This window comes from Sesamum indicum, linkage group LG8 (genome assembly GCF_000512975.1).
Source record: "Sesamum indicum cultivar Zhongzhi No. 13 linkage group LG8, S_indicum_v1.0, whole genome shotgun sequence".
Taxonomy (NCBI): domain Eukaryota; kingdom Viridiplantae; phylum Streptophyta; class Magnoliopsida; order Lamiales; family Pedaliaceae; genus Sesamum; species Sesamum indicum.
The window spans coordinates 4,094,822-4,120,620 of NC_026152.1; the positions used below are offsets into that span (position 1 = coordinate 4,094,822).

The 25,799-nt window shown below is 33.2% G+C and overlaps 1 protein-coding gene and 1 pseudogene across 1 annotated transcript; both read left to right on the forward strand.

Annotated features, from left to right (window-relative positions):
- LOC105167720 (putative mannan endo-1,4-beta-mannosidase 9) lies at positions 224 to 3,187 on the forward strand. The gene is made up of 5 exons (XM_011087539.2): positions 224 to 828; positions 999 to 1,193; positions 1,466 to 1,588; positions 1,797 to 1,999; positions 2,691 to 3,187. The coding sequence occupies exons 1-5, from the start codon at positions 505 to 507 to the stop codon at positions 3,046 to 3,048; spliced, it is 1,203 nt and encodes a 400-aa protein (XP_011085841.1). The 5' UTR covers positions 224 to 504; the 3' UTR covers positions 3,049 to 3,187.
- LOC105167719 lies at positions 16,835 to 19,959 on the forward strand (annotated as a pseudogene).

Below are 25,799 nucleotides of genomic sequence, written 5' to 3' on the forward strand. Positions count from 1 at the left end.
GAATATTTCCGTTTTTGAATAAAATTAAAAACAACATCTTGTAGTTTACATAAGTTTCTAGAAAATAAATAAATTCTAATCCAAGAACAAAGAAAATATATCAAACCAAACAAGGAAACAAAACTAGACTTCAAATCCATTATTACCATCGTACACTTAAACTAGATTTGAGACGACAAGAAATGGGCAAAACCTATGCATCTACATTTTTTTCCTTACAACCTTTTGTATATGTAACTGCAATAATCTGCAAGGATACATATACAGTATGCAGAAATCTGTTTTGCACTTTGAACCGTCAGCAAAAGCAATAACCCCATCCTCATCAATATGTACATACCCATAACCCCCAATATCCTTACTTCTCATTCTTGATCACTATCATCAATCTTCCCTTGTATATATGTATATATGTATATATATCTAACCACACACACAAATTCAGACAACATCTGAGAAACAATAACATAGGTACTGATATATAATATAATTAGTTGGTCAAATATGTGGGGAAAAATTTTGGGTATGAGTTTGGTTCTTGCAGCCCTTCTGGTGGCTTGTAGCGAGGGGAGGGCGGTACGAGGTGGTTTTGTTGGTACGAGGGGCAGCCAGTTTGTCGTCAATGGGAGGCCTTTCTACTTCAATGGCTTCAATTCTTACTGGCTAATGTACATGGCATCGGACCCATCGACTAGGGTTAAGGTGTCTGATACGTTTGTGCAAGCTGCCAAGTACGGGATGAATGTTGCGAGGACGTGGGCTTTTAGTGACGGTGGCTATAGGGCTCTCCAGACGGCTCCCGGCTCGTATAATGAGGATATGTTCAAGGTATGAACGTAGTCATAGGCTGCATTAGGTCATAGGTCAGCGAACTTATCGTACATACATAATAATGATTGTTTTGGATCTTAACGTTTTAAAGTATTGTAAGAATATAACTGTATTTAAACAGTTGTTGCATGTAATAATTAATGATTTATGGTTGTTATGTTTTTCAGGGCTTGGATTTTGTGGTGTCTGAAGCGAAAAAACATGGGATTTATCTCATTTTGAGTTTGGTGAACAACTGGGAAGGTTTTGGAGGGAAAAAACAATATGTGCAATGGGCGAGAGAGAGGGGACAATACTTGAACAATGAGGATGAATTCTTCACAAATCCTATTGTCAAAAACTACTACAAAAATCACATCAAGGTAATAAATTTATGTTGTCATAGGGAAATCTCAATGCCACCCACTGGCTTATCATCAGAACGTTATCCAATATTTGTAATTGAATTTTATTAAAAGTTGTAAACGTGCTAGAGATCACAATTGACAAAAGGAAGAAAATAGCTTTAATGAGTGTTTAATATATGTATATTTAATAAAAGACTTAGATCTTTGAAAATACCAAAGGAAAATGTTCTTTAATTTTCATTTTTTAATTAATTTGGTAATAAAATTGATGACATGGACTAGTGCAGGCAGTGCTAAATAGAGTCAATACAATAACTGGGGTAGCTTACAAAGACGATCCCACCATATTTGCATGGGAGCTCATGAATGAACCTCGTTGCCAATCTGACCTCTCTGGAAAACCTATTCAGGTCACTTCTCTCTCTCTCTCTATATATATATATACACACACACACACAAAGAATTGATTTTGGATTATCTCACATATGAGGAGCTTTAATTGCTTATAAGTCCCGATATCTCTTCCAATAGCGGGCTATTTTTTTAAAATAAAATCGTGAGACTTATCCAAAAATATAATAATTAAATTATCAACATATTTTTGGCGATCAATTTTAGGATTGGGTGGCGGAAATGTCATCATACCTGAAATCAATGGACAAGAACCATCTCCTAGAAATCGGGATGGAAGGGTTCTACGGGGAGTCGATGCCCGAAAAGAAGCAAAATAATCCTGGTTATGAAGTTGGAACTGATTTCATTGCCAATAATCGTATTCCTCAAATTGACTTTGCTACAATTCATCTCTACCCTGATCAATGGTACGTACATATCATTTTTATTTTTCGTATACGTATAATTACATTTTCTTGCATATGTATACGTAGAAATAAAGGACGGTCCAAATTGTTAGTTCATTCCACATCTTTATAGTAATAGGTTGTGTGTCCGTAATTTTCATGTGCTTTGTTAGTTTAAGAGATGTGTTTACAAGACGATCAAAGCAAGCTTTTAGTGACGTAAGGAAAGCGAATTTATACACTTCTATATATATATATGTCCCATAATCTCATCATTCCCATGCTTTTCTTATATTCTAATTACCCTATTTCATTTTATAATTACTTTTCACTTTATCATGATTAAAATAAATTCATAAGAGGATAAAAAAATCCTTATAGTAATTATTCAAAAAATAATTAGTTCAATATTTTATTTTATACTTATCAAATTTACTAGTATATATAATTAATATATGTACTTAGGAAATTAATAAATATAAATAGAATAGTGGTTTCCGTAGACATCCAAATTTTTAATTATGTGATATTTATATTAATTCGTTCAAAGTTTTCAATACATTTAAATTCACAATATATCTGTCTACGTTGTTGTTTATGTATGTTAAATATATATGAATAAAAATATTAACACGAGATTAGAAAATTCTAATTATTTTCTAAAATATTTGTATAAAATGAATAAATACTGACGGGTTTTGTACGTTTTTAGGGTTTCTGGTTCAAATGACGAGGCTCAAAATGAATTCGTCGAGAAATGGATCCAAGCACACATAAACGATTCAAAATCAATCATCAGGAAGCCATTAGTGGTGAGTGAGTTCGGCAAGTCTTCAAGGTCATCGGGGTACACGGTCGAGGCCCGGGATAGGTACTTTGGGCTGATATTCAATAGGGTGTACGGCTGCGCAAGGAGGCGGGGCCCGTGCGGAGGTGCACTCTTCTGGCAAGTGATGGCTGAGGGAATGGAGAATTGGAGCGATGGTTATGAAGTCGTGTTGGAGCAAAGCCCGACTACCGTTGGTGTCATCAATCAGCAATCTCGTCGTATTTCTTCTCTCAATCAATAATTAATTACATTCCATCTTGGGAAAATTAAATAAATACTATTGACATTATTATTTAATTGGCCTAATAAATAATGTAATGGCCTTTGAGAATTATTGTAGAGTAATGGCAATATTGCAAAAATGAGAAAGTTTTATATAATTCAAGATGTCATTATTTATAGAATGAATTACATACACGTCCGTAAATTTAGTATAATTATAAATATATCTCTATTAAATAGAAAATGATATTTATCTTCTCTAAAGGTTGTAAATCATTACAATGCTTGCTGGAGAAGTGTGAAAATACAAAAACACCCTTTATTCATCCAGCCAAAAAAGAAGGAAAAATAAATAAAATTTTAAAAAGACAAAAGAGTCCCCATAGAAAAACTCCTTTGTTTTTTGCTCCTAAATTAGACTCTTCTTTCTTTGTAAACTCCTCATCGCCTCAAGTTTCCGGCACCAACGGCTCCTCTCTCTATTTATCTCTTTCCTTAATGTTTCAGTTTTCCTCTTTCTTGTCGTCTCCTATTGATCAATTTTTGTTGGTCTTTTTTGCCAAAGGATTGTTGCTGGAAATAGTGTCTAAGGTGTGACTGACACTGACTACAACTTGGAAGAAGTTTATTTATTTATTTATTTTTGGAAATTAAAATTTCAAGAAAAGTGGAAAACCATCATTTTTAAACCATGGCTTGTTAAAATTTGAAGTGTGGGGAATAGAGTATATTCATGGCAATAAATTAGAGAAGGAGAAAACTAGGCTTTATTCATTTAAAAACTCAAGTACTTTTTTCATCTAAACTCTCTAGTTTCTAAAATTACAGAGATGTGAAACTATATATAAAGAATAGAGTTGTAGCTAAAAAAGAAAACTAACTCACTTTGAACTCTAGTTGGCAACAGACTTAACAAAAATTAAATACTGGAATACTAATAAAAAACAAATCTTGAGAACAAAAGGATAAGTACAAGCAGAACTTGATAAATATAAGCAAAACTTTCAACAGCCCCACCTCAAGATGGAGCCAAGAAAGTGAGGCCCAGCTTGCAAAGGAATCGTCCAAAATCAGTAGTAGGTTGCATCAGGATGGCAGCATTGTTATCGCATCATAAGGGAATGGGTAGCAAAACGGAGACAAGGAACAGAATGAAGGCTCAGAAGACTAAAAACCTAAGGCCTACTAAGACCAAAGGCCACAACCACTTCACGGTTGTACAAATCACTCAAAGCCACAAAGGCTTATAGAACCATAAAGGCTCCACCAATATTCAAAGCCACAAAAGCTTATGGAACCACAAAAGCTCCACAAATATTCAAAGCCACAAAAGCTCATAGAACCACAAAGGCCCTACCAATATTCAAATCCACAAAGGCTCATAGAACCACAAAGGCACTACCGATATTGAAAACACAAAGACTCTACCAATATTCAAAGCCATAATGGCTCATAGAATCACAAAGGCTCTACTAATATTCAAAGCCACAAAGGCTCATAGATCAATTTTGTCGAAGTCCCGTCGATGAACTCAGTTTCATGCGGCGGCACTGTAGGGTTTCAAAGGCAGCGAATAAGTATGCCAACGGAGGCGTGCTAGGGTTCCAAAGGCAGCGAGCAAGTATGTCAGCGGCAGTGTGCTAGGGTTTCAAAGGGCTCTCTTTTTTTTTTTTTTTTGTGAAACCCGCTCTGATACCATGTTAAAATTTGAAGTGTGGGGAACAGAGTATATTCATGGCAATAAATTAGAGAAGAAAAAAACTAGGCTTTATTCATCTAAAAACTCAATTACTTTATTCATCTAAACTCTCTAGTTTCTAAAATTACAGAGATGTGAAACTATATATAAAGAATAGAGTTCTAGTTAAAGAAGAAAACTAACTTACTTTGAACTCTAGTTGGCAACAGACTTAACAAAAATTAAATATTAGAATACTAATAAAAAACAAATCCTGAGAACAAAAGGATAAATACGAGCAGAACTTGATAAGTATAAACAGAACTTTCAACATGGCTAAAAATAATTTTTTTGGTTATATTATTGATTTTTACTTGCAGTATCATTTTATAATGTGTGTTTTTTGTTGTTTATTAAGTATGCAAATTATTTTAATTTTGAAAAACTCTTGAAGTAGTATGATTTTCCCTTTTCCTTTTTATGTCTTTGCTAATCGTCGTTGCACGCGATCCCTGTTAGCATAATATTTTAAGTTTATGTTTAAATAAGCACAAAAATTCTATTCATTGTAAACAAAATAAAATTTTACATTTTTAATTAGAGTGCACATGATTTACAGATTCCTAAATGATTCAGTCATAACTAATTTATTGAACTAATATATCATGATTTGGAATATCACATAACTGTTGGATATATATAAGATTAATTAATAAAGATAAAACAACAAAAACTATATTTAGAATTTGTTCAATATAAAACCACTAAACATTTCAAAAGAAAATAACTAAAGATAAGCATATATGCACATTGCTTCTGTTGAACTTGATGCTCAAGCATTCCAAACACTCTCCATAAATTTGTATTTGAAAAGAAAAATCTAATACTTTTGTTGTAAAAATAATAATTTACAGTTTAAAAAAAAAATTCAGGTTAAGGCGCGGATATGTTGCTCTTTTTAAGGAGATTCAATTCCACTGCAGCAAACTTCTTTCTGATCAAACAATATCACTCTTGAGTTGTTCTCTCCAGGATACATCAACCCGACACATGTCGTATGGCTCTAACTCAATTTGGACAAGTAGTAGAATCCAAAGCTCCACCAGAAAAGAACACCTTCCAACAACTAATATAACTCTCTCTTATAATTGTGTGTAGTATATGTGTGTCGCAAAATAAGTAGAATGATCCCCTTTTATAGGTGTAGAAATCGTCCACCATCTTAATGTGAATTAGTGGACAATTATGTAATAGAAAATGGTGATAAATGGACAGTAATGTGTATGAATATGGTTTAGTAGTGGGATGATGGTATTAAAGAAATATTATTACAGACATTATGACCATAAACATCCACTAACCTCAATTTCACTAGGAGGAATATGAAGAGACATACATTTCAATTTAAATATTAAAAGACAATATTTATTGATATATATACTAACAATCCCCCACTCATTTTAATATTAAAATTAAAGAGAGTATATTAGTTGAAGGGAGACTATTATGCATAATGAAGGTGTGCTCTGCATTGAACCTCCACTTAGTGAAAAAGTAACCTCTATCCCAGAGTTAGTAGCGGTCTTAATCTTAAACTATGACTGCTTAAGGGAAATAAAGTATCACTGCACACACATAACAGTCAAGGTGTTAACATGAGCTTTATTAGCTAGGACATTATCGCCTTGTGCTATCCCGATTTTCATGAGTGGTTTTTAGAATAAGCTCAATTCTCATAGGAAGCAGCCTACTTCCACACTCATATAGGTGAAATCTGTCAAGGGTGCTCATGTAATTCTGACACCCCACTCATTCGAGCTACAGATTTTCGTTAAGAGTTAATAAACTCAACCTCCACAAATCCTTACAAGATAAATGCACTCATATCATAGGGATGAAAAATAATTAACGCACGCCCGGCACACATGTTTTGGCCTTGTGTGTCCATAACTCAAAATAGGTGACCTAACGGCCGTCGCCCGACTAAACATACCAATAGTCACCAGATTCATATGAGCTACTGAGGAGTAAGCTATGATCTTCTTAAGATCGATCTGTCTTAAAGTGGTCGAGGAAGTATATATTATAGCAATCGCACTTGGAGTAGTGCATTTCGAAATAAACCATCATATGATTCATTTTTTCAATTGAACCTGGTTACAGGATCTTTAGTCCCCAGGTTAGGTTTTCTCATACATTATGATTGTATGGGCTTTAACCCCATCCGCCTTGATGTGTTCCAGACCCTTTCTCTTGCTAAAGCCATGGTTAATGGATCTGTAAGATTATCACAAGATTAACATAATCAACACTGATATTACCACTTATCAAGTATGATCTCACAATACTGTGTTTCCTTCTTATAGGTCTGGATTTACTATTAGAATAGTGGTTTTGTACTCTACCAATCGCAGCGGTGCTGCCACAATAAATTAAAATTGGAACGATTGGTTTTCCAAAATATGGCATTTGAAATAATAAGTCTCTCAACCAATTTGCTTCCTCACTAGCTGAAGCTGAAGCAATAAGCTCAACCTCCATTAGCAATATTTTTTACATTTTCGACTTCCAACAAATAGCAGCACCACCCAAAATAAGGTGATTCAATCAGCCTCAAAAAAACCTTCAAGTACAACAGGGTATTTTTTATAGAACAAGCCACAGTTTTTTGTACCAAGTAAATAAATCATAACTCTTGTTATAGCATGCCAACATTCAATGTCTAGTTTGCTTGTAAACTTGCTAAGTACTCCTACAACATAGGCAATATCAGGCCTAGTGCAATTAGTTGCATATCTCAAGCTTCCAATTAAACTAGCATACTACTTTTGATTTATCATAGCATCATCGTTTTCAATTGGAAATAAGTGAATACTTGCGATCAAAAGGAGTTCTAACATGCTTACAATCAATAAAGTTGTACTTTCTCAAAAGTTTATCAACATAATGCGACTGGTCAAGGAAAACACCATCACACATTTTCGTAATTTTTATACCCAAAATAAAGTTTGTCTCACCAAGATTCTTCATGTCAAAGTGAATACTAAGCATATTTTTTGCTCTTTAATAACATGCAAAGTAGATGAAAAGATCAACAAATTATCTACATAGAGGTAAACAATTATATGTGAATTATTCCAAGACTTATGATAGATGCACTTGCCACACTCATTTGGTCTAAAACCATTTTCAATCATGTAGGAATCAAATTTTTCATGCCATTGCTTAGGTGTCTTTTTAAGCAATATAAGGATTTAGTTAATTTACATACCTTGCTTTCTTAACTTGCTTCTACAAAGCCCTCAGGTTGGTCCATATAAATTTCTTCATTTAAGTCTCAATTAAAAAATGCAGTTTTTACATCTATTTGATGGATATGCAAATCAAATATTGCAGCAAAAGCAATTAAAAGTCTAATGGATGCCACTCTAGTTACCGGAGAATACATATAAAAGAATTATAGACTTTCAAGTTGCTTGAAACCTTTAGCATCTAATCTAGCTTTGAATTTATCAATTGAACCATCCGGCTTTAAGTTTTTTCTAAGGATCCATTTACACCCAATTGTTTTACAACCCGGTGGTAAATCCACTAATTTTCAAGTTTTATTTGAAATTAGAGATTCTGCCTCATCATTCACAGCCTCTTTCCAAAAAATAGCACCAGGTGATAAAAAAATTTCTTTCAAAGTAAGAGGGTCATTTTCAATATTGAAAATATAAAAATCAGGACCAAAATCTTTTTCTACTCTAGCTCTTTTACTTCTCCTTAGTTCAACATTATTTTCCTCATTTTTCAAAACTAAGTGGAAGAGCTAGGTAAAAATAAAATAATCTTTTCAATATTATGACCCTCACTATTTTTAGAATTAAATAGAAATTTTTTTCTTCATGAAATATAGCATCACCTGATTCTATAATCACATTATCTTCTAGATTTAAAAATCTGTAAGCTGTACTATTATAAGCATAACCAAGAAAAGCACAATTTGTAACTTTTACTCCAAATTTAGGTATTTTAGGATTTGTTAATCTTGCATAGGCTAAACAATCCCAAACTCTAAAATATCTCAATTTTGGCTTATAACCTCTTCACACCTCAAGAAGGTGTTAATTTAATTTTTTTTATGTGGCATCCTATTCAACACATAACAAGCAGTTAAGATAGTTTCACCCAAAGATTTGAAGGTGCACAAGATTCAATAAGCATTTGTCTCACATAGGCATTTGTCAAATCAAATAGTGTTCTATTTTTCCTTTCAGCTACACCATTAGATGTAGGAGGACATGATGGAGTAACTTCATGAATTATTCTGAAAAATGTAAGAAAAGAATTAAATTCATTTGACTCATATTCTCAGCCCCTATCACTTCTAATTCTTTTATTTTTCTTACCGAATTGATTTCCAACTTCATGGAGATAATCCTTAAACTTCTCAAACAAAATAAATGTAAGTATATTTAGAAAAATATTCAATAAAATTGATAAAATAACGATTTTCTCTACGAGTTAAAATTCTTCCAAGTTTACAAATATCATTGTGAATTAATTCTAACAATTCTATTTTTATTTCAACATTTGGATGAGGCCTTTTGTGATCTTGGTTTTACTACAAGATTCACATTTCTCAACTCAAATATATGATCTACACATCACCACTCCAAAAAAAAAAAATCCTACTTAAAATATTTGATTCTTCATTTTAAAACACCATCTTTAATGATGGCAATTTCAAAAGTAGAACTTGACGTTTTAATCTCCTTTGACATTGACTCTAATCTTCAATAACATTAATTCAGAGTATCTTGACTTACTCCGGAATTGAACTTGATTTTATGTCAAAAATTTCTTGGTGTATTAGACGATTTGATCTTTCGCCAAGGTGGATTTGTATCATAACAACATTAATTTGCTGGTCTTTCGACTTCTTCACGAATCAAATGTTAATTTTGAATGATTTTCGCAACGAACGCCTTGATTTTTCCTTGAACATAGTGGATTTTTCTTAATTTTCACTTTAGAGGATTTTAGGACTTCTTGAATGCTCTCTTGCTCCTAATTTTGATTGTTTCTTCAATTATGTGTTTCTTGACTCGCCCTCACTTGATTCTTGTTTTACGCCTTGAGTTTTGTGTCTTGAGTAGTCTCTTGACTTATCTTCACTTATCTCTTGTCTTGTGCCTTTAGTTGTGTGTCTAGTTATTGATGAAACACCCCTATTTATAGTTGTAAGGTGGAAGACTTTATCATATTGACTTGATAACATGGCTCGATATGATTGGTTTCCTTAATCACAAAATGTGATATAAATTTACCAAATCATTGCTATTTGCTTCCTTTGTTGGTAAGTGAAGATTTAGGCTAAACTCTATTTCACCCCCCTGTATTTTTCGAAAATAGCTAAAACCCCCTCCCCTGTGTTTCATAAATAGGCTAAAAACCCCTGTGTTTTAATAAATCCAACACAATCCCCCCCCCCCTTCCATTAGAAACTAACGAAAGATGGGGTACTGGCACCTGAAGTGCATTTGGACTTGATCTTTTGCGTATTTTGACATTCTTTTTATCTTATTCGACTAAGATGCCCCTATATTGTATCTAAAATTGCTATAGTCAAATTGAATTTTTTTATTTTTTTCTTGTATTTTTCTCTTTTCTAAATATATAAATTCTTGTGTCCTAAAATATATTTATATTAAATATCAAAGTATCAAAAAAAAATTACATTACAAAGACTAATATACTAAAATTTAGATATCTACATGAATATAAATATTAAAAAATTATAATAATTATAAGTTATAAATTAATTACAATAATTATAACAATTATTTAAAATTATTCTTAACTTACTAAAATATATATTTAAATTAATTTAAATACAATAATTATTACAATTATTTAAAATTAACTAAATATATAATGAAATTAATTAAGTACAATAAATATTATAATTATATAAATTTATTTTTAATTAATTAAAATATATATTTAATTAATATAATTAAATTAATTCAAAATTTTTTGAAAATTAGGGACGGCGGTGACGTTGTTGTCGACCATCGTTGTCATCGCCCTTCTTTCTTAATCTAGGTCGCCATTGCTAGAGTTGGGAGCGACGGCGTAGGGACGTCGTCCCCATTTGCAAGAATAACATCAACGGCGAGGGTAGAGGATGGTGTGGGGGAGAGGGTAGGGTGAGGGTGGCGGTGGTTGTGGAGGGGATAGACAGGGGGTGGAGTAGGGTTCTTTTTAATTTTTTTATATATAATAATAATTTTAAATTATATATATAATATAAATTAAATAATTTGTTGAATTCAAACTTTTCATATTTTAAAATCTAACAATTGAAATTAATTTATTATAGTTGACAATCATTATTTAATCAAAGAAGATTCAATAGTCACTATAATAAAAATATAATATAATAAAAAAGGGTTAGCGGTCATATGAAAAAGCAGTTAACCCATTTAAGTCAATTTAACGAAAATGGGCAAGTAAGCTATGTTTAATAAAATAGAGGGTGGTTCTTCGCCTATTATAAAAATACAGCGGAATTTTAATAAAACTTTTAAAACACAGAAGAATTTTATGCTATTTAGCCCAAAGATTTAAATTTTCTTGAATACTTCAATTCTATACATGGCAATATTTAATTTATTCATCAATTAATATTTTATTTTATAAAAATATAAAATTAATGAAAAACACATGTCAATATGATGCATGCAATTTTAGCACGAGTCCAACGATCTTGGACCTTGACAATGAATTTAGGCTGATTGAGCAAAATAACTTGAGAAATTGGATCTGCAGAAAAATAAATTAGCACTCTAACGTTCAAGTTAGTTCCAAATTTAGGAATAAATAAGTGAAAAAATAAATCGTATGAGAAATTGAGATAAAAATAAAAATTTTGTATGCAAAATATGGTTAGAGCACGAGTTGAGAGTTGTAGCAAAATAGCAAGACAATTTCTAGATTCTTGAATGTGTCCCTGTTGGGGGTTGCTGCCTGTATTTATAGAGAAAACGCCCCTTTTTGTGGGGACTCTGCACGTTACCTATATCTAAAAAAAATGCAAAAAAACTAAGGATAAGACACGATTTCATCTTATATCTAGCTTGATCAGCACATTTTTTTGTTGGAAGAAGACTCTTTTTATATAAGGACTCATACTCTGCAAGGAGTCTAGAGCCTTGGGGGCACCTCCTTCTTCTAGGCGGGGCTTGGAAAGCAGGTCTGTACTGGGCTTCACTCTTGGGTCGAGTTTGGTAATCTTTCAGCGGGCCGTCCTTATTATGGGCTAGTGGGCCTGATTTGGGTTATAAATCTCTTCTTGGGCCAAATGCTTTTGGGTCATACACATCATTCAGTCCCCCACTATAAGGAGGAAGGATGTCCCCTAACTCCTTAGAGTAGGAGCCCTTGTAGTGCGAAAAGAAGGAACCCGTTCAATACCCTAGTGTCTGTTCCTTTCGACCGCTTTCTGCAATTTTTGAGAAAGCGCATCTTAGTTTTTGTCAAATTGATTTGATAACCGTAGTTATGGTAAGGGCAGGAGTCGTTTGCGTAACTACTGAGGCCGCATTTGGGAATATCCTCCCATGCACGTGATAACCGCTCTCATCCAAGCAATTACTAGAGGAACGTGGGGTTAACTCCTTCAGCCATTATCTTTGGCTAATCCTGATCTTCTTCTATCCTCTTCTCTCGAAAATTCCTTTTTGAAGCACAAGGTTTTTCCGTCTTTGTTTCTTGTAAATATTCTTCTCCCTTCTTCCTAAGGTTCATCTTTTCTCAAACATGTCTTCTTTTGTGAAATTGTGTGTTTCCTTAAAGAAACTTTTCTGGGCGATTATCCCTCTGAGGCCACCTCTAGGAAGACAGACCCTGTCTTGCCCGCTTCGCCAGGGGCCAAAGGAGGAGCATGAGATAGGCCACAACTGTTGCCAGACGTTCGATAGATAAGGATACTGACGAGAAGTCAGGGGAGGACTAGGGCGAGGGTTCTTTGCCTAAAGAGGAGAGGGAGCCAAGGTCCCTTGTGGAGGAAGAAAGGACACTTGGGTCCTCCTTTGGAGAGGACAAGCTCCTCCTAGAAAAGAGGAGAGGAGGTCTCTCCAGGAATAGGAGAGGTTTCCCCAGTCGCTGATAGACTAGGAGTCTTCTACTCTGAAGACCTCCTCCATAGACCTGTTGCTACAAAAATTTTACGTCCCCCCTTCTTTCGTTGTATATACTCTTTGTCTAACGAGTCGTCCCTTCCATCATCCTCTTAATTGTTTATGTTTCTTCGCTGCATAGTTACGCTCAGGTTTACGTTTCTTTGTTCCCCTCTTGTATTCGAAAGTCACCCATCTTTTTCAGATTTCTCTAAACCAATTGGTTTCAAACTCCCTCAAAATTTTGGCTGGGTTTTTTTACAATTTTTCGTTTTAATGGTACCCTTGTAACAATACACGTTTTTTCTAAATGTTGTCATCTTAAGTGGGATGAGAAAGGATTTCTATGTTTTGTTCCTATAAAGGGGGTGTCCTTATTGCCTCCTAATCCTTTCAAGCACTAAAAAAATAGCCATTTTTATGTATTTTCCCCTCATGCTTGGTCTTTCCTATGCCAGTAGTTTCAAGACACCGCACCTCTTGTACATGTAGGGCCAAGAACAACAGCTATGTCTTCTGTGCTGGCTAGATTGCGGTCCCACATTGATGAGAGGCTTTTAGAGCACTTTGGCTTGGCCTTTCAAAGGAACATTTAGGGAATTTTTTGGGTATTTGTTTTTTTGCTTGCTGTTGCATCTTCTTTCTTGTATTTTCTAAAGTATTAACTCTTTTGTTTGTTTGCAAAGAACATCATGTTTAGTAAACTCATGAGGACCCATGTGTTGAGGGGTCGCACTGGAGGGACCCAGACTCCAAGATCCTGGATCAAAAGGTAATATCTTCCAGCGAGCCGTTCTCATCATGGGCTGGTGAGCCTGATTTAGACTGTAATTTTTTTCTTGGGCCATATACACATCAAATATATAATTGACAATAAATTATACATACTTACAGTATTAATTAATTATTTTTATGAATTAATTCTAAAGTAAAACCATTATGAAATAATATCCTAGTAAAATCCAAGTTCGAAAACTTAATTTAAGGACGACTTGTGAATATCATTTATAAATTAATACCACACTTGTAAATACCTCATGCCAAAGCATGTGTTTTTAGAAAAATAAATAAATAAATAATTATAAATAATTCAAAAAATTTACAATGAGTAATATATAGATATATAAATAACTTGAAACTTACAATTGAAATAATTTATAAGAATAAATATATAAAAGTAGAAATAATAATAAATTTAAATTCTTAATTTATCTAAATATTCTGAATCTTTTTGTAGAAATAAAAAAAAACATATAGACATTTGAATTTTAATAAAATGATATTATATATTGTTTACAATTCGCAGAAACCATCCGAGCATGCATATACAGAAGTGTTTTTGAAGAACCCCAATATTTTTGTTTTATTTCGTATATTTCTCGAAATTCAAAACATTTTAGCAGTTTATTAGAATTTAGACAACAAAAAAAAAGAGAAATTCTTACAATATTGAAAACTGAATATAAAAGATAGGTGCATTTATAGTTAACTGTCTATTGTTGTAGCTTCTCTCTTAGAAAGGGTTAACTCTTAACCGCTACTTCCCAATTCGTGCAACCATTTTTGCATAATCAAACAATTTATTGTTATACGATTTAATTTCTTTCCTTGTACGTACACTTCATAAAAATACATGCGGTTGGTTATATATATACGTCATGGGATGTATTGTTATCCTCGTACAAATACTTGCAAATACTTGTCTTGTTGAACTACCACGTTTTCATACAATCCCCAGTTGCAAGAAGTTTATGGGATTTGGGTTGTCTTATTATTGGATTTTACTTACACGTTCAAGGAATTTAATCAAATTAAATACAATTTATTCTTTTCGATATCAAGAGAAAAAAAAATTATATATATATATATATATTTATATATTTACTACGATTGATATTGAACTTTAGGATATGAAACTAATGATATGGCCTGTTTTGGGAGAATGACACAAATTTTGTACGCGATAAGTGTTTTAACTTTTTCAACAAAATAAATCCCGTATATATTATATGTTATAACTTTTTATAGAATATTGCATACTCATATAATTACTTAAATTTAATTCTCTTATAAATTAAAATAAGAATATAGAAAGATTTGTACTTTATATATATATATATATATATATAACTAGCACAACTTTGGTGGGTAAGGTTCTAAATTTAAGTCCGACCCATATTCGATCCATTGTAATCGCTAATCACATCAGTAAATGAAATTATATTATATTGACGTAGCACGACTCATACTTCTTGATATTTTTAAATTTGATCCATACATATAGAGAAAATATATTAAAAATAAAATAAAACCCACAAGGAAACAACCATATCTAAGAAGGATAAGATGAGTTTAGATATGGCTAATACCATAAATTCTTTTAGAATCCAAGAATTGAATTTTTCATTTCAAATATTATTACATATTCTAATTAATTTATTTATGGGTTAAATATATTTTGCATCCCTCCACTATGAATAAAGTGTATTTACACCCCTAAACTATAAAATGTAATAAAATAGTCTAGCATGATATACATTAATTTTTTTGTGATTAAAATACCCTTAATTATTTACACCCCTAAAGTATCTCTATTACTATCATTCTCCTAAATATAATTCAATTATTATAAAATATTTATTTAAAACAAATACCACACAAAATTTATAATTTTTATATTGTGTATAGAATCTGTATCAAGTCCATAAATTTATATTTCTTATAGTTTCTACACAATTGGTAAGAAATTTACATATTTTTTGCCTATGTTGTTATTATATTGAACTTCTTTTACAAAAATAAATTATCAATGTAAATTTAAAATATTACATCGACCATATATAAACTGAAAAATATATACATAATATTCTATATTTTTTTAAGTGATACATATTTATTATGTGGACATGTAATCAAAAAAAAAATTATAAGTTATATAACATATATACTTTTTCTATGATATTATATGTATTATGTATTGACACATATTTACATGTACTTTAACATAATTTATTTCTTTGTAAAATATATTTGCATATATTGAGCTTATAAATATTTTTTGTGATTCATAATTTATAAAAAATTAAAAATTAAAAATATTATTTTTAAAATAAAATATGAGAAAATTTTTGAATCACTAAAAATAGTTTGGGGGAGATATTTTAATAAAATATATTTTAGAAAGTAGAATAAAAAAGTATAGGGGGTAAGTGAGAAGGATATTTTAATCTTATCAATGTCAAATTATTTTGGCAAGGGTGTTTTTGTTACCTTTGATACTTTAATAGTGTAAATGAGACAAAATGCATCATTTAAGAATACAAAATGTATTTAATCCTGTATTTATATATACACATCATGCATACAAATCATTTCAAGAAAAATGAAATAGATGATATAACAGGTGGCATGCAGTATGCACATGTTACACAATATAAAAATTATAGACGTCGGAATATTAGATAGTTCGTATCATATTCTACAAGTCTGTATAAAAGAATTTGACACGATGGTAGATGTGCCTAAATATAAATACGAGTATATTGGCCCGTTTTAGCTGGGGCTAGATTTAGGATAGTCTAAAATGATATATTTTTTGTTTTCTCGAAGAAACATCCCAATAATTTGAATTTCAAATTTTTTCTTTTAGAGATCTTGAATTCAAATTTTGGGTACATTCTTATTACAAAATTTGAATCAATCATAATTACATAACTTTGTACAAAATAAACAAATTCTAATCCAAGAACAAAGAAAATATATAAAACCAAACAAGGAAACAAAATCAGATTTCAAATTCATTATTACCATCATACACTTAAACTAGATTTGAGACGACAAGAAATGGGCAAAACCTAACTCCCTTTTCATGCATCCATCTACTTTTATTCTCCTTACAACCTTTTATATATGTAACTGCAAGAATCTCCAAAATGATACATCTAATCAGTATGCAGAAATCTGTTTTGCACTTTGAACCGTCAGCAAAAGCAATAACCCATCCTCATCAATGTGTACATACCCATAACCCCCAATATCCTTACTTCTCATTCTTGATCACTATCATCAATCTTCCCCCATATATATATATCCAACTACACACACAAATTCAGACAACATCAGAGAAACAATAACATAGGTACTGATATATAACATAATTAGTTGGTCCAATATGTGGGGAAAAATTTTGGGTATGAGTTTGGTTCTTGCAGCCCTTTTGGTGGCTTGTACCGAGGGGAGGGCGGTCCGAGGTGGTTTTGTGGGTACGAGGGGCAGCCAGTTTGTCGTCAACGGGAGGCCTTTCTACTTCAATGGCTTCAATTCTTACTGGCTAATGTACATGGCATCGGACCCATCGACTAGGGTTAAGGTGTCTGATACGTTTGCGCAAGCTGCCAAGTATGGAATGAATGTTGCGAGGACGTGGGCTTTTAGCGACGGTGGCTATAGGGCTCTCCAGACGGCTCCTGGCTCATATAATGAGGATATGTTCAAGGTACGAAGTGGCCATAGGCTGCATTAGGTCGTAGGTCAACAAACTTATCGTACATACATGATGTGATTGTTTTCGATCTTAACGTTTTAAAGTATTGTAAGAATATAACGGAATTTAAGCAGTTGTTGTATGTAATAAATTAATGATTTATGGTTGTTATGTTTTTCAGGGTTTGGATTTTGTGGTGTCCGAAGCAAAAAAATATGGGATTTATCTAATTTTGAGTTTGGTGAACAACTGGGAAGGTTTTGGAGGGAAAAAACAATATGTGCAATGGGCGAGAGAGAGGGGACAATACTTGGACAACGAGGATGAGTTCTTCACAAATACTATTGTGAAAAACTACTACAAAAATCACATCAAGGTATGAAAATTTATGTTGTCATGGGGAAATCTCATGCCACCCATCGGCTGGTCATCAGAACATTATCCAGTATTTGTAATTGAACTTTGTTAAAAATTGTAAACGTGCTAGAGATCACAATTGACGAAAGGAAGAAAATAGCTTTAATTAAAAGGTAGGTAATTGATACATCCAAATATCTATGCATATTATCCAATAATTATAAATGTATGTTTAATAAAAGACTTAGATCTTTGAAAATATCAAAGGAATATGTTCTTTAATTTTAATTTTTTTAATTAATTTGACAATAAATTAAAATTGATGACGTGGAGTGGTGCAGGCTGTGCTGAATAGAGTCAATACAATAACTGGGGTAGCTTACAAAGACGATCCCACCATATTTGCATGGGAGCTCATGAACGAACCTCGTTGCCAATCTGACCTCTCTCTCTCTCTCTCTCTCTCTCTCTCTCTCTCTCTCTCAATATATATATATATATATGCACACAAAGAATTGATGCTGCTTTATCTCACATATGAGGAGTTTCAATTGCTTATAAATCCCGATGTCTCTTTCCATAGCGGACTATTTTTTTAGAACAGAATCGTGAGATTCATTCAAAACTATAATAATTAAATTATCAACATATTGTTGGTGATCAATCTTAGGATTGGGTGGCGGAAATGTCAGCATACCTGAAATCGATGGACAAGAACCATCTCCTAGAAATCGGGATGGAAGGGTTCTATGGGGAGTCAATGCCCGAAAAGAAACAAAATAATCCTGGTTATGAAGTTGGGACTGATTTCATTGCCAATAATCGTATTCCTCAAATCGACTTCACCACAATTCATCTCTACCCTGATCAATGGTACATACATACATACTCTAATCTACATCGCATGCATATGTATGATTTTATTTATTTTTTATGTATACGTATAATTACCTTTTCTTGCATATGTCAAATACGTAGAAACTAAAGAAAGTCCAAATTGTTAGTTTCATTCAACATCTTTATAGTAATGGATTGTGTGTCCGTAATTTGCATGTGTTTTCAGTAACGTAGGAAAATCGAATATATACACTTTTATAATTGAAAAGTGTTCTCTAACAAATTCAGTATGAATTAACCAACATATATATGTTCCGTCGTTTCAACATTGCCATGCTTTTCTTATTTATCTAATTATCATATTTCATTTTATAATTATTTTGCGCTTTATCATGATTAAAATAAATCCATAAAATGGTATAAATCCTAATAGTAAATTTACAAAAAGAAATAATTAGCTCAGTATTTTATTTTATACTTACCATGATTACTAGTGTACGTATACAAGGGAAAATTACGTTTATTTGTCCTATATGTCAACGTTCTTTTAATTAATTCTATTTATTATGATTTTTTCATATTGCATCCTATAAATTGAAAATTTTCTTAATTTAGTGTATTTTCTGACAGGAATTTTTCAGTTTATGGAATGCGATGTGACAATAAATTAACAAATGTGACTAAATTAAAAAAGACCCTAACATATGGGACTAAAAATACAATTTTTCTCTATATATAATTAATACGTACCTAAAAAATTAATAAGTATAAATATACGGTTGTGTATGTACAGATCCAAATTTTTAATTACGTGATATTTATATATATCAATTTGTTTAACATATCCAATTATTTAAATCCATAATGTAATATGCATGTCTACACTATTGTATACGTATATTAAATACATCTAAAAATATTAACACAACATTTAAAATTTTTTATTATTTTTTAAAGATATTTATATAAAATCAATAAATATTAATGGGTTGTGCATGTTTTAGGGTCCCTGGTTCAGACGACGAGGCTCAAGGTGCATTTGTCGAGAAATGGATTCAAACACACATAAACGATTCCAACTCGATCCTCAAAAAGCCACTGGTGGTGAGTGAGTTCGGAAAGTCTTCAAGGTCGTCGGGCTACACAGTCAAGGCCCGGGATAGGTACTTCGGGCTGATATTCAACAGGGTGTATGGGTGCGCAAGGAGGCGGGGCCCGTGCGGAGGTGCACTCTTCTGGCAAGTGATGGCCGAGGGGATGGAGAATTGGAGCGATGGTTATGAAGTCGTGTTGGAGCAAAGTCCGACTACTGTTGGTGTCATCAATCAGCAATCTCGTCGCATTTCTTCTCTCAACCAATAATTAATTAAATTCCATTGGAAAAATCAAATGCTATTGGCATTATTATTTAGTTGGCTAATAATTTATGTAATGGGCTTTTAGAAATAATAAATTAATTCAGTGTAATGGCAATGTTGCAGTAATAATGAATTAATTCAGTGTAATGCTATTATTTTTATATTTTAAATTGGGTTCAAGGATTCAAATAAGTGCAAATGTGGTTTAGGGGTAGCAATTTTGCTCATGTTCAATTTTAAGAGTTAATTGCAATAATAGTTTCAAGCTATAGGGTCATTTACACGTTTCCTCCCATATTTTTGAAAATAGTTAATTTTAATCTCATACTTTTGTATTTTTGTACAATATTATTCCATCTTTAATTATTTGACCGAAATGGCACGTGATGTTAGTGTTGTGGCTATCTGCCCGTAATTTGATGTTATATACCCATTTGCAGCTAATACCCTTCTTACTTGTCGGAATTGCAGTCAACTTCCAAGTGTTTCTTCTCTAAGGCAAGAATCTTAGTCTTCATGGCTTCTCTCCATTCTAAGTGCTCAACAACCTCTTCAAAAAACTTGGGCTCCTGCAAAACTGACAAAGAAACCACAAAAAACATATATGCAGTGTTGTTGGAGAGGAATAAGGAAGGATTATGAAGATAACTCATGAAATCAGTGAACTAAGCAAGTTTGCGAGTGGTCCTGTTTGACCCCCTAAGAGGTAGAGAACAAGCAAGATTGAAACAAGAGGCAGGATCAGCATTTTAAGAGAGACCAAAAAGAGGCTGAGGGGAGTGATCTGAGTGTGCAGGAACTATAGGGAGAGGACAACTGGGAGGAGGAGAATAATTAACTGCATAAGGAAAAATGTCCTCATGAAATATGACATCTCTGGATGTAAAAGTGGTATGAGTATCCAAATCATACTTCTAGACCCTTTTATTCATGGCATACCCAAGAAATGAACAACGTGTGTGCTCTTTTATGGAATTTGGACTTATGGGAATCAAGGTCAAAGGCAAAGCAAAGGCATCCTAAAGTCCTCAAATGATCATATGAAGGTGGGATGCCAAACAATACTTGGAAAAGGACAAGCCAGTTTAGTGTTTGTGTTGGGATTCTATTGATTAGGAAAGTTGCAATAAGAATAGAATTGCCGCAAAACTTAATGGGAAGGGATTCTTGAAACATGAGAGCCCTAGCAACATTTAGAAGGTGTCTATGTTTTCTCTCCATTCTTCCACTTTCCTGTGGAGTATAATTGTAGGAAGTTTGGTGTGTGATAACACAAATATTGACAATCTTTGTTTAATGTCAAACCTTAGAACTTTGATCCTTACACCAAACTGAGTATGTACCATATTACAGAAGATAGAATGAAATGGACTTGAGACTTATGTTTTATAAGATAAGTTGTGATCATCAAGATTAGTCAAAATGTAGTTACAACCTGAAATCGTTTGCATTTTATATAGACCCCAAATATCCAAGCGTACAAGGTCAAAAAGAGGCGACGAATGAAAATCACTCAAAGGAAAAGGACTTCTAGATTGTTTAGCCAAAGGAAATATGTAACAAACCAAGTCTAGGGAATTATCAAAAAGCTTATAATCATAAATATGTTTTATTCAAAGGTATGACCTTACCTCTTATGCCATATAGAATTATTACAGTAAACTGATGTAGAACATGAAACATCAGCGATAGGTACAATGGAATCAGTAGGAGTTCTATTAGGGGTGTGCATTTTGGCGAATCGAATCAAACCGAACTGAATTTTTGGTTAACCGAAAAATCAATTTGGCGGTTTTAGAAATCGAAACCAAATCGAAAAGGTTCGGTTCGGTACCATTTTTTTTTAACACTCAAGAACTAATCAAAAGTACCTCTAATCTTGAAGCTACAAGCCTACAAACTGATTATATTCCCAATTTCACTTGGTTTTGCAAGGTCAAGCACACAATCAAACAAACAAAAAAAAAAAAATTATTAGGCATTTCATCAAACACCTTTAAAGCAAAACTTGTAAGTCAAGTTTTTTTGAATTTCTTTTTCTTTGTAAGAGAGCAAAATTACCTGATGGAGAAGACTGGTGGAGAGAGTGGCTCCTGCCGTCGGCTGGAGAGTGGAGAGAGTGGGGAGACTGCACCGGAGAAGGAGAACAGAGTATGTTGTCTTGTTTTGCCATTTTCTCTTTTCTCTTTTTTGTGTTTTCACGATTCTTTCTTTTCTATTCTCTATCTTTATTTTATATTTTAATAATATAATATTAATATATAAATATAATATAATATATAATAATATATTTTAATATAATATAAAAAAAATAATTTGTTGGTTATGTTCGGTCACCGAACGGTGACAAAAAAAACCGAACCGAAAAACTGATATAGTGTTTGGTTTTGATTCGGATGGGCCAAAATATGCACTATGTTTGGCCTGCTTTATTTTGGCAGTTTTGAGTGTATTTTGCAATGTTTTAAAAAAGTACTTTTATTATTTTTTGGTCTAGAAAATACAACAATAATTGTAGGCACTCATTGGCAAGTCGTCTTCTTCACCTCGCTTTTCACCTGCGTTCTCTCTCAATTTTTTCTTCTTCTTCTGGCACAATTCCAATGACCCACCGATCGGGACCTATACCATTCGACTCCTCTCAACATGGAGAACATTTGGATCCAATTGGATTCCATTTTTATCAACATTGCTAGAAGCCCCTAAAATCTCCTCCGCCGCGATTTCAGCTTTGATTCAGCACCGTTTGAATGCCGACTGCCGTTGAACTACCACCAATAGTTTGCTCATCCTCAGAAGAGTCCAATAGACCCTCATCCATCCATTTTCATCAACCATATGGGTAGATTTCTTAACATTCCATTCTTCTTTTTTGTTCCCGTCGGCAAGTTTCAAGTCAACCCGGCAGATTTGACTAAGAAGTGGTTTGTTTCGCTTGTTTCTCGTAGAATGGCGATTGATGCTCCTCCACCCAACGACTAATGTGTTCAATTATGATTTGCCAACGATCTCAAAAGGTGGTTGGATTAAACTTGTATTTTGCTGAATTTTCCTCACTTTTTATGTAATATTTTAGAATTGAAGTTTGTGGTATTGAATAACTTTTTCAGTAAATTTACGTATGATTTGTACTCTTCTGAGACGTTTTTCGGATATGAATTTACTTTTTCTGCTCTATTGAGTCTCACTTGGATGTTGATATTTTGAAAAAAATCACTATTTCACCCGTGAAGTGTACTATGCTCCTCTCTCTATATAATATGTTACAACTCTGTCTCAAATTTGCACTTTCATTCTTTGCTTATTGGTAAACATTGTAAGAATAGTCTGTTGAGCTTATCCTGCCAGAAGTAAAGTAGTGCATTGCAGTTGTTTACACACTAGTTGATTAGAGGCTTTCATTATTGGTCGAGTTGTCTCATCCATCTAACATTTGACGTTACTATTTTTTTATTATTAAGATATGTATCTTACTTTCGCTCACAAATCGTGATCTTGAATGTCGTATTCTTCAAATTTTTAGATGAAAAATGTTTAATTGATTTTGCTTCCTGTTGACGTTTGTTGGACATGATAAATTACTTCGACTTATTAATTCGATATGAATTTTACGTACGTGTATGCTGGGTGGGAAGGAAGTGCGGCTGACGCCCGTATCTTAAACCATACTATATCACAGGACCCAACTTTTCATTTTCCTCCTAATGGTGAGTAAACACTTTAACATAATTCCATTATACACAATTCAAGGGTGAATAGTAGTCTTATAATATCAATTTTGATATTGATATATGAAGTACTGCAGGTAAGTATTATTTAATCGATGCTGGGTTTACAAATTACCAATATTTTCTTGCGCCTTGCCGAGGTACTTGATACCACCTAGCCGAGTAAAAAGGCTATGATCGCTGATATCGTACCCCACAGGACCTGTTTAACCATGCTCATTCTCATTTCCGCAATGTAATTGAGTGTTGCTTTGAAGTACTGAAAAAACAATTTTCAATATTGTAATGGGGGATGTCGAGCTACCTTCTTCAGCACCAAGTGGATTTAGTTATCGCTTGTACACTTAATAACTTCATTTGTAGGTTCAGTCATGATGACATCATTTTCAACGAACAAGAAGATGAAATTCCACCCGATATGGATGTGCTTTACCATAGAGGACATCCTATCGTGACTGAATTACAAGCACAACGCATATTACGCGACAACATAGCAATGTAGATGTGGGCATCTTATAATACAACCTGTACATTGGTAAACGTAAAGTACACACATTCGGATGTAATGTTAATGTACAACTTTTTACTAGCTTGTAACAAGTAAGGATTATGAGTCAAAATTGATTAGGGGAGTTACCAAAAACCATAGTATATTACCTTTAAATGTGTTCAACATATAATTTAGATGTTTGTATGATTTAAATTATAATATCAGATTTGTGTATACGTGTTTTACATTATATATTCTTAAATTAGTTATTGCAAACCTAAACATAAACCAAACCAACAACGTTCCTTACATGTTATTCTTGTTAACATTCTTTTACACAATAGTATTCGTATTTATTTTGCAGGCATGGCATATCGCAGATACTTGGAGCAAGCTCGCTTTCCACAAGAGGAGCATTGGACATCAAGCATTGAGCAGCGGTTAATGTGGATGATCGTTGATGAAAAAACTAGGGTCCCTACAAGAAATGATCATCGTGTGGAGGCACAGATGGCTCAATGGGTTTGTGGATTACGACAGCACTTTGGGTATCACAAGACACGGGATTAGGTCCGTCTGAAATTCTATGAATTAAAGGAGCGATTTCGTCAGTTCCACCAAATCACTCGGATACTAGGAATTTATTATGATATTGAAACATTTTGCATGGATTTTCCTAACAAGTTACGACCACATACAACACGGGTATGTCATGTTATCGCTTTAATTCAATCATTACAACCTCACAATTGTCATTTTTTCAATTAATATTTATTTTTCAATGATTGGTTGTCAATATGGACCTGTTGTAGATCTACCCGTTGGCCAGACGGTACTACCAGAACCCGGAGCCTCATTACCCCAGCATGCTCGAGATATGGGGCCCAATTAGACTGTTTCTTGGTCCATTAGTGTTACACAGTGACGGGGGGCATAGCCAGAGTAGACCGCATAGTTCTGTGAGAGGCGGGGAAGAAGCCCCATTATCATATCGGGGTCCACTGCACCAACGATCAAAACGCATACCCATATTGCCAGTTGGGATGTAGTTGGACAGGTCGCTCGTAGGGATGGTATTCCACGATTAGCACGCGGTATTTCATTAGCACCACGTCGAAGTCTAGATATGGGTTTGTGAGTTGATAAGATTGGATCATGGACAGATTACATTCGTCACTTTGGCTTGCAGTCCGACCTGGAGGTCATTCGCATAGTGAGGGAGACAGTACAGCAAGGTCACGGCGACCATATGAAATTCCACCACGGTGACGTGAAGGTCCTTGGGTATTAGTGGTGGTGTTGTAGAATATGCGAGCCAATCACTTGTTTTCATATATTAATTACAAAGTTAATAGGAACATGATTTTGTGCGTCTTTTATCATTCAATGACTGATGTGTCCTGCTTGTCATACTCTCATTGGACACAACTCCATATCAGTCCAAAATATATTTTTCAAGCCGTCGCAATATGTAGTTATAAATTATAATTAGTTAGTACTGCATTCTGTGGATTTTCAAAATTATTAAAAATGAAGGATGCATTGGAGGGTTGATTTACATGTTGAACATATAATATTTTCACCGATGAGGTTTGTGACGCCCCAAAGATTATAATATCTTATTGGGAGATTAATTGGTAAATTTCTATGAAACTTAGTTAATTGGTAAAT

Excerpts from the sequence above, each read along its gene's own strand:
- LOC105167720 (XM_011087539.2), top strand. The coding sequence starts at position 505 with ATGTGGGGAAAAATTTTGGGTATGAGTTTGGTTCTTGCAGCCCTTCTG. Across the intron at positions 1,194-1,465 it reads ACTACAAAAATCACATCAAG|GCAGTGCTAAATAGAGTCAA; the intron begins GTAATAAATTTA and ends GGACTAGTGCAG. Across the intron at positions 2,000-2,690 it reads CATCTCTACCCTGATCAATG|GGTTTCTGGTTCAAATGACG; the intron begins GTACGTACATAT and ends GTACGTTTTTAG.